The following is a 10,524-nucleotide window of genomic DNA, read 5'->3' on the forward strand; positions in this document are numbered from 1 at the left end:
CAGAGCCCGAGTATATTGCTGCATCAGAAGCAGCGAAGGATGCAGTTTGGATCCGCAAGTTCATCACTGAACTTGGGGTGGTTCCTAGCATCGCTGACCCTATTGAGCTCTATTGTGACAACAATGGAGCAATTGCGCAGGCTAAGGAACCTTGCTCACACCAGCTGACCAAACATATACTACGGCGCTTCCATCTCATTCGAGAGATCATCGATAGAGGAGATGTGAAGATTTGTAGAGTACATACAGAGGCTAACATCGCAGATCCCTTGACCAAGGCTTTAGCACAGAGAAAGCATGATGGTCACACTAGGTCATTAGGCCTTAGAGCCTACACTGATTGGCACTAGTGCTAGTGGGAGATTGTTAGTTAGAGCCCTACATCCAATCATTTGATGATTATTGTATGGACTCATTGATATCTAGTATTTTTTGTGCATAATTGGGCTCTTGAATTGAGTATTTTGCATCTTCTCATATGATTAATTCTTGTTTTATCTTATATCTTATGAGTTGAGAATTATTTAGAGCCTTGTTGCATTTTCTATATATTTCTTGTGGAATCTTATCTAATAATGGTACTTTATTTGTTTTGAAGGAATAGGCTCATTGGACTACAAGAATTTGGATTTGGCCCGATCCATTAAATGGAGCTTTCCTCTTGAGCTAACCCATGTCAAACCTTATCATCAAATCCCTAATTTTCCTCCTAAACTAAGCCCTAAGCCAAATGCAAATCCCGGTTCAAACCTTGGTATAAAACCCAAAAAAATCGCGGATGAACAGTGGCTGCGCCTACTGTTCATCGTGCCATCGGCGATTTCTTCTCCGTTAGCGCGCGCGCAAGCCCCCGATTCCAGTGAACAATCACATTCTGAATTCCAGATCCATGGAGGAAGAGTAAGGAAGCTGCTGACCTAATTTCCTGAAGCTGGAGGTTTGCCAAAGAGGTCTCGACGGCAAGCTTTGCTGTGATTCAAATCTTCATTTCCGCCTCTGTTCGAACGGTGTTGACAGCAGGAGATCATTAGCCATCATCGGGAAGAGTTAGAGAGGTCTCTCTGGTGTTTACCGACTTGATTCCAGCCACAATCATCGCTCCATCAGCAAGCAACAACTGCTCACAGATTTGAATCATAGATCCAGGTTTCAATGATTCAGTTTAGACCTGAACTTGTGCTTTGCCAGGGAGGTTTCTTTGGTAAAGATCAGCGAGTCTCAGATCTGAACTCAGATCTGCTGCGTTCTTTTTCTGCTTTGCTGGGTTTCACATTTGAGGTTTCAAGTGAGGACTCTTGTGTGACGACAAGAGTTATGATTCAAGAATTGGTTGTGATTGGAATTGGTTTAGTTTTAATCCTGCATTTCATTACTGCTTTTAGCTAGATTTAGAACTTGGTTGTAGCTCAGTTTAGTGTAGAGATTAGTTTCTTTCCAGAATTTTTCTTTTAATCCCTGATCTGTAATGCAGCATTTCCAGCAAGCTTTTCTTAATAAATTAGCTATGATCCTTGTTTTCAAATTAATCATTCTAGTGAATTTTGTTGAGTTTAAATAGTTCTGGGTTTTGTAGTAGCTACAGCTTCGATTCCTGCTCTTTGCTGCAGAGTTTCCAGCATGTTTCTTCTTTGTTCTAGATGCAGTAATTTCAGTAGTTTATGTTGGATTAGTTAGTTTCTATTTTTGTTCTTTGATACAGCAATTTCAATAGAGTATTCTAGTGTAATTAGTTTCCAGTTTGTTTCAGAGAATAATGTTATTGTTTTTGCATTAAGGAGTAGTGATTGTTTGATTGCAATTGTTTTTGCTTGTTTAGAATTACTTTAATCGTTTCAATTTTGAGTAGTCGACAATGTTAGAGAATTGCTTTGTTTTATTTACTTCTCTTTAGATTTTAGTCATTAGAATTCTGCAATTTATTGTTTCTGCAATTAAATTTCTGCAATTTAGATTCTGCAATTAGATTCTGCAATTTACTTCATTTCTCTGCATTGTCTTTGTTAGTTGGTACTTCTACCTTTATCTAGGATTTAGTTCAAAAACATGGATTTGGATCTAAATCAAGCATTCACTTGCTAGGTTCCTTGAGAAATCGACTTGGGCTCTATGCTATGTCATATCTTTGAGTAGTTAAGGGGTTTCAAACATTGAATTAATTTGAAGTTCATTCGTGACACTAGTTGTGGACTTGCCAAATTTTGGCGCCGTTGCCGGGGTACCTAGTAGAGTTTGTTTGTTTTTAGATTGTGCATAGTTTATCTTTTCTTTGCTTTCACATTCTTGATTTTATTGCCTATCCACTTTTGTTCTAACTATTGATTTTTCGTGGTATGACCAGGTCTTCATGTGATAAGTTACTTGATATTGATCCGGAAATTGAAAGGACCTTCAGAGCTTTGAGAATTCAGGAGAAAATTTCAGAGGACTCAGGAAGTTCTTTATCATCTTCAGATACCCCCATGGCTGATCATAGTAGGACAATGAAGGAGCTTGCAGCTCCTGATGAGGCTTTTAAATATTCATGCATCACTTATCCAACTCTAGCTGGTGATTTTGAGCTGAGATCAGGGTTGATTCATTTGCTTCCAAAATATCAAGGATTATCTGGAGAAGACCCAAACAGACATTTGCATGAATTCCATGTGGTGTGTTCAACCATGAAACCACAAGGAATTTCAGAAGAGGATATCAAGCTAAGGGCTTTTCCATTTTCACTTACTGGAGTAGCAAAAGATTGGTTGTATTATTTGCCACCGGGATTTATTACTTCATGGATTGATATGAAGAAGGCTTTCTTGGAGAAATTCTTTCCAGCCTCAAGAACTGCAACAATTAGGAAAAGCATCTGTGGGATTCAACAAGTGGTGGGAGAAACACTTTATGATTATTGGGAGAGATTCAAGAAACTATGTTCAAGTTGTCCCCAACACCAAATAAGTGAGCAGTTATTAGTCCAATACTTCTATGAGGGTTTATTACCTATGAACAGAAGTATGATAGATGCAGCAGCTGGAGGAGCTCTAGTGAACAAGACTCCAGAGCAAGCACGGGAGCTAATTTCGAACATGGCTGAAAATTCACAGCAATTTGGAAGTAGAGCACTCACAACTAGAGGAGTTAGTGAAGTTCAAATGGTTTCTAATGAACAAAAGGAGATAAAGAATTCATTGATGGAATTAACGACCTTGGTGAAACAATTAGCTTTGAACAATGCTACTCAACCTTCTGTTGTGCCGAATATGCAATTCCCATGTAAACAAAGCATAGTTTGTAGCATTTGTTCGAGTCAAGATCACCTTTCAGAACTTTGTCCAAATCTCATTCAAGATGAATCTTTGGCAGCATTCTCTAGAGCTCAGTTTCAACAAAAACATGACCCGAATTCATCTACATATAATCCGGGTTGGAGAGATCATCCAAATTTGAAGTATGGCAATTCATTCTATCAACATCCATCTTCAAATCAGCATTTCAGCCACAATTCCAGCACTTTCCAGCAACCTCAGCAAGGTTTCCAGCAGCATAATCAGAATTTCCAGCAAGGTTTTCAGCATCATTATCAACCTGCAAATCAATATCAGCAATCGTATCAGCCTTATCAGCAATTTCAGAATCAGAATCAGCATTATCAATCTCAAAATCAGAATTTCCAGCAAGCACTTCCAGCACCTACAAGGATGAGTTTAACTCAAGGAGGTTCCAATAATGTTTCAAATTTAGATCCACAGCAAGCTAGATTGGAGGAATTAATGCAGCAAATTCTTCAGCAGCAACAAAATCAGGAAAGGCAGATTGGGCAATTGGCTTCTAACATTAATCAGATTCAAGCTCAGGGATCGAGTCAATTGCCATCTCAAACAATTCCGAATCCTAAAGGGAACGTTAGTGCATTAACTTTAAGGAGTGGAAGAAAGGTTTCAGAATTTGCAAGAGGAAGAGCTGCTGCTGAAAATTTTCCAGAAATCCAGCTATCCAGTTCCAGCAATGAAGAATTTTTAGAAATGCAGAATGTTCCAACTTTGAGTTCTACCCCAATTTGCATTGATCCAATGGAGATAGAGCGTGAACAAGGAAGAAATAGTTGCATTCCAGAAATTTCCAGCAAGTTTTCTCAAAATGGGCAGTTTCCAGCAGCAACAACTTCAGAAAGCAGCAAATCTAGAAATGCAGGATTTCAGAATTCAGAGCAGAGCTTTCCATTGCCTTTCCCTCAATGCAAAGTTCAACCAAGGAAGAATGTAGAGGAAGAGAAAGCAAAGGAGTTCGAAGAGCTTGTGGATTTATTCAGCAAGGTGGAAGTAAATGTTTCGTTACTCACAATGATCAAGCAAATTCCAAAATATGCAAAATTTTTGAAGGATCTTTGTGTGCACAAGAAGAAATTGAAGGGGAATGAGTTGATTAGCATGGGCAAGAATGTGTCTGCACTTCTTCAAACAGTTCCTCAGAAATGCGAAGATCCTGGAGTGTTTACAGTTCCTTGTGAGATTGGGAGTAATCTTTTTAAAGATGTCATGCTGGATTTGGGAGCTTCAATTAATGTGATGCCAAAATCAGTTTTTCAGACATTAGGGATTGGACCATTACAACCTACAGGAGTAGTAATTCAGTTAGCTGACCGCAGTCAGACTCACCCAGCTGGAGTTATTGAAGATGTATTGGTTAAGGTGAGAGAACTTATCTTTCCTGCAGATTTTTATATCCTTGATATGGAGGGAGACTATCTGGCCAGTAGATCTCCACTCATTCTTGGACGACCATTTTTGAAGACTGCAAGGACCAAGATTGATGTTCATGCGGGCACACTTTCTATGGAGATAGGAGACACAGTGGTCCGATTCAGTATTCTTGACGCTATGAAGCATCCTAGAGAGGATCATTCTATTCTTAGTTTGGACATCTCAGAGGAGCTGGACAGCATAGATTTCTTTTCAGTGATTGATTCAGACTCAGATGCTGCAGAGGGTGGTATAGGTGATTTTTTGTTTTCAGAAGAGGAGGATATTTCAGCCTTGGGAGTGGATGATGAGTCTTGTGGAGTATTTCCGAGTGAGAGGGATAATTTATGCATAGGGGATTGCTTAGGAGAAGCTCTATCCCTAGGATCGCCCAGAGAAGAGAAATTATGCGTAGGGGATTGCTTAGGAGAAGCTCTACCCCTAGGATCGTCTTTAGTTGATCATACACAGGATGAGTTGAAGTCGTTGCCTCCACACTTGAAGTATGCTTATTTAGGAGAGAACCAGCAGCTACCTGTCATCATTGCCTAGAATCTAGAACCAGAGCAAGAAAGCAGATTATTAGAGATTTTGAGGCAGCACAGGAAGGCCATTGGATGGACTTTAGCAGATATTCCTGGTATTAGTCCTTCTATTTGCATGCACAGGATTTACTTGGAGGAGGATGTGAAACCAGTGAGACAGCCCCAGAGGAGACTTAACCCACTGATCCTTGATGTAGTAAAGAAAGAGGTGACTAGACTTCTACAAGCAGGTATCATTTACCCTATTTCTGACAGTAAGTGGGTAAGTCCCATCCATGTGGTTCCAAAGAAATCAGGGGTGACAGTTGTGACTAATGAAGAGAATGAGTTAGTGCCCACGAAAGTGAAAAATTCTTGGAGAGTTTGTGTGGATTACAGGAAGCTAAACCAAGCAAGCAGAAAGGACCACTACCCCCTACCTTTTATTGATCAGATGTTGGAAAGACTAGCGGGCAAGTCACATTATTGCTTCCTTGATGGTTACACGGGATATTTTCAGATTTGCATTGACCCAGAGGATCAGGAGAAGACCACCTTCACTTGTCCTTTCGGTACATTTGCCTACAGACGGATGCCATTTGGACTATGCAACGCTCCAGGAACTTTTCAGCGATGCATGGTAAGTATTTTTGGTGATTTATTAGAGCATTGCATGGAAGTTTTCATGGATGATTTTTCTGTATATGGTTCATCATTTGATGCATGTCTAGAAAATTTGTCTAGGGTTTTAGATAGATGCATTGAGACTGACTTGGTACTTAATTTTGAAAAATGTCATTTTATGGTTGAGCATGGTATTGTTTTAGGACACATAGTCTCTAAGAGAGGTATTGAGGTAGATCCTGCTAAAGTTAGTGCTATATCTTCTTTATCTTACCCCGCATGCGTGCGGGATGTTCGAGCTTTTCTTGGCCATGCAGGATTTTACAGAAGATTTATTAGGGACTTCAGTAAGATCGCTCTTCCATTGTCTCAGTTGCTTCAGAAAGATGTGGAGTTTCATTTTGATCAAAGGTGTAAGGAAGCTTTTCAGAGATTGAAGGAGGCTTTGATTTCTGCACCTATCATCAGGGCACCAGATTGGGCTTTGCCATTTGAGCTGATGTGTGATGCTTCGAATTTTGCCATAGGGGCAGTACTTGCACAGAGAGTAGAGGGAGCACCGCATGTGATCTGCTATGCATCAAAGACCCTGGATTCGGCTCAAGCAAATTACACCACGACAGAAAAAGAGCTTCTTGCCATTGTTTTTGCATTAGATAAATTCAGATCATATTTATTATGTTCTCACGTGGTTGTATTTTCTGATCATGCAGCATTGAAGTTTCTCCTCAAGAAGCCAGATGCTAAGCCCAGATTGATTAGATGGATGCTTCTCCTCCAGGAGTTTGATTTGGAGATTCGTGATAGGAGTGGGAAGGAGAACTTGGTTGCAGATCATTTAAGCAGAATTGAAGGGGATTTGGACCACACAGTTATTGATGATGATTTTAGAGATGAGCAACTCTTCAGGGTGCATGGTGAGTCTCCATGGTATGCAGATCTGGTTAATTTTTTAGTAGGTAATGTTTTTCCTGCACAATTTTCAAAAGCTCAAAAGGACAAATTGAAAAGTGATTCAAAATATTATGTGTGGGATGATCCTTATTTGTGGAAATTTTGTAGTGATCAGATTATTAGGAGATGCATACCTGATTTTGAGTTCCAGTCTGTACTTACATTTTGTCATTCATTTGAGTGTGGGGGGCATTTTGGACCCCAGAGGACTGCGAGGAAAGTTTTGGAATGTGGTTTGTACTGGCCCACCCTCTTTCGTGATGCCTATATTTTTTGTAGATCATGTGATAGGTGTCAACGAACTGGAAACATAGGACCTAGGAATGAAATGTCTCAACATTTCATGCTATTTTGTGAGGTCTTTGATGTATGGGGCATTGATTTCATGGGTCCTTTTCCTGTCTCTTTTGGATTTTCATATATTTTGCTAGCAGTTGATTATGTTTCCAAATGGGTGGAGGCCATCCCCACCAGGACTGATGATTCTTCAGTTGTTGTTAGTTTTGTCAGGACACATATTTTCTGCAGGTTTGGCGTGCCCAAGGCAATAATCAGTGATCAACGGTCACATTTTTGTAACAAACGCATGAAGGCTATGTTGAGCAGATATGGAGTTTCACATAGAGTTTCCACTCCCTATCATCCCCAAACAAATGGACAAGCTGAGGTATCAAATAGAGAAGTGAAGTCAATTTTGGAGAAAACAGTGAGGCCTGACAGGAAAGATTGGAGTAAGAGATTAAATGATGCACTTTGGGCTTACAGGACAGCTTTCAAAACACCCATAGGGATGTCTCCATATAGGATGGTGTATGGTAAAGCTTGTCATCTTCCAGTGGAAATTGAACATAGAGCATTTTGGGCAGTGAAAGCTTGTAATTTTGATGCTAGCACAGCTGGGGAAGAGAGGAAGTTACAACTCCAAGAACTTGAAGAGATTAGACTAGAGGCATTTGAGAACTCAAGGATCTATAAGGAAAAGACCAAGAATTTTCATGACAAGCACATTATAGGGAAGGAGTTCAAAATTGGTGACAAAGTGCTTTTGTATAAATCCCAGCTTAAATTGATGAAAGGCACATTGAAGTCTCGTTGGGAAGGACCCTTTAGTGTGACTAACATTTTCCCCTATGGAGTCTTGGAAATAAAGGAAGAGTCTACTGATCGGAAATTCAAGGTAAATGGACATAGGCTAAAGATATTTCATGAAGGAGCAAAAGGGATGGTAATGCAAGAATTGAACAGTACCGAAGCCATCTATTCAATGTGAAAGGGAAGACTTGCTATTTCTCATTACTTCATGTCTTTGTAGATATACATGTCATTACATAATTACATGAATAATTCACTTGTTCGTTTTGGTAGTTTTTATATTTTCTAATAATGAATTCAGTCATAGTGAATAAGATATCATCATTTGGTGGCCGATTTAACTTCTTAGTTTTCTTAGTAGTTTTACTTTCACATATAATAATTCAAATTTTAGGAATCATGTCCCTGTAAAAACCTTTGAATCAAATTTGGTAGTTTTTGGTTAATAATTGGTACCTCCCTTTACACTTCTTTATATCATTTTAGAGGTTTTAAAATAAAGTTACATTTGAGCATGAAGTTTCAAGTCTTTGTTGCATAAATGAATTCTAGGCTTGCGTAAGGTTAACATTTAGTGATGGATTCTAATTGATAATTTGAGATAATAACTTTTACTTGCCTAGTGAGGATTGAGCCAAATTGTGTGATGCACTGATGGTCTTTGTCACTCTAGAACTTGCTTGAATCTTTTCAATATTCCACTTGATCGGAGATTAAATCATTTGAATGAAGGTTATTTCAATTCTCCACTAGTTATCACTAATTGTCTTTTCCTATATCATCATATCGTTTATCTTTTCCTTTGTTTTATTATCTTGGATATGGATACAAGGGATGTTGTGTGATGCTTTTATTTTGACCGGGACGGACAAAAAAATTCAAGTGTGGGGGAGATATTTGGTAGATATTTAGTCTTTGATTGAGGATGATTGATGAGTTGTGTGCCAACATTTGATACATTCAAATCTGTGAGCAGGAGTGTGATTATATATGCTCAACTTAATATGATTTCATTGAGGGTTTTGAATGGAAGAGAAAAAGGGAATTCTGGTGTCATTAACCACTACAAAGTCTGAAGCTTATTTACTGAAAGTAACAGCAGCAGTGACCAGGGACAGCAAAAGAAAAGCCTAAATTGGGAAGCCTGAATTGATGGATATCAAGTTATGAAATGATACTGCATTCAAAGATTGCTGGGAGTGCAAAACAGGAAGGTCAGATGCATCAAAATGAGGAAACTGTGCAGAAAATGAAGAGCTGAAGTTTGGTATCAAAGTGTATCAAGAATCATATGCAACATTTTAATGATCAAGAGGCTAAAGGGAAGTAGTACAAGATGCAGAAACAAATGGTATTTCAGACTTTTCATGACCATTTTGCATATAATCAGTGGCTGTCAGGAATCGGATGAAGGCTAATCTAAAAATGGATTAAAGGGAAGCAATGCAGAAACAAAAACAGAACTGCAGAAAAAAAAAAAGAAGCAGATAAATGAAGTTAAGATATATTCAGTTTCAATGGATTCTTGAGTGTATAGGGAATGGAATGGGACAAGTGAGACCAGAGAAGAGAGAGCAAGGACATTAGTCCTACGGTTGAAGCATATGCAGAAAATGCTTAATCACAGAATTAGTAGTTGATATGCAGGAATGTGCAAGACTGCATCTTGATCTTTTCGGATGAAAGGGATTTAATGGTAACTGATTGTTACGGGATGATGGATAAAATAGTCTTTTGGAAGGTTCAATTTAAAACAAACATGAAAGTTGAAAAATCAGCCAGGCAGAAATTTCAGAAATGCTGCTAATGGTTATTGTTGTGCTAATCTGGAGATCAAGTTGTAACAAGTTAGAATTGCTGAAGCTTGTAATTCTGTGAAGTATGCATCAATAGGGATCACAAGAAGCTAGATGAAGAGGAGTTGAGAATTTAGGGCAGTTAATGATATGTAGTTGGTACAAAGTCAGGGCTGTATGAGAAATTCAGAATGGCACTAAACTGTGCTATATGGTGTAGAGCTATTGGATCATTGGAAAATCAGAATCCAGCTGTTGATTGATTGTGTTGAAATGATGATCTTGTTTCTCTATAACTTGCATGATTTGTAGACGGTGAAATAGACACAGAAACAGAAAAATACAGCTGAAAAGTTAAATCTGAAAGAATTCTGCAGCTTGGGTTTTGTCCAAAACACTGAATTGCTTATAATGAGACTTTACTGATATCTGTTTCGGTTGTGAGTAAGGAATTCAGGGAATTCGGTTGGAACATTTAAGTGTTAATATCTGATTTCTTAAATTACAAATTTTGTGGCAGCCAAACTCTACTGAATCAGTGCAATCTGTGTATGTAGAATTAAGAAGCTGGGAATTATTGAGTATCAAATGGAGTATCAAAATCTAGTGGCAGATTTTAATCAATGAGAAACTCAAGTTAAGCTCTATATTGTGCTGAAATAAATGATATTCTACCTTCTATGGCAGCTCAAAATATAAAAAAATGATGAAATTCAGGAATGCCATCTGGAAACAGAAATACAGAAGCAGTGTTTAACTATGGAGCTGGAATCAGTTGGTGCCAAATCTCTGCTTGAATTCAATGTCCTATCACAG

The 10,524-nt window shown here is 38.6% G+C and overlaps 1 protein-coding gene across 1 annotated transcript; it reads left to right on the forward strand.

Annotated features, from left to right (window-relative positions):
- The first annotated feature begins 421 nt into the window (after nt 1-421).
- LOC122045575 lies at nt 422-5,270 on the forward strand. Its single transcript, XM_042605856.1, has 2 exons — nt 422-1,146; nt 2,339-5,270. The coding sequence occupies exon 2, from the start codon at nt 2,460-2,462 to the stop codon at nt 5,268-5,270; it is 2,811 nt and encodes a 936-aa protein (XP_042461790.1). The 5' UTR covers nt 422-1,146; nt 2,339-2,459.
- The last annotated feature ends 5,254 nt before the right edge of the window (nt 5,271-10,524 follow it).

Source organism: Zingiber officinale, chromosome 2B (assembly GCF_018446385.1).
Source record: "Zingiber officinale cultivar Zhangliang chromosome 2B, Zo_v1.1, whole genome shotgun sequence".
NCBI classification, from domain to species: domain Eukaryota; kingdom Viridiplantae; phylum Streptophyta; class Magnoliopsida; order Zingiberales; family Zingiberaceae; genus Zingiber; species Zingiber officinale.

What these genes read in the sequence shown, in the direction of transcription:
- LOC122045575 (XM_042605856.1), top strand. Translation starts at nt 2,460, where the DNA reads ATGGCTGATCATAGTAGGACAATGAAGGAGCTTGCAGCTCCTGATGAG.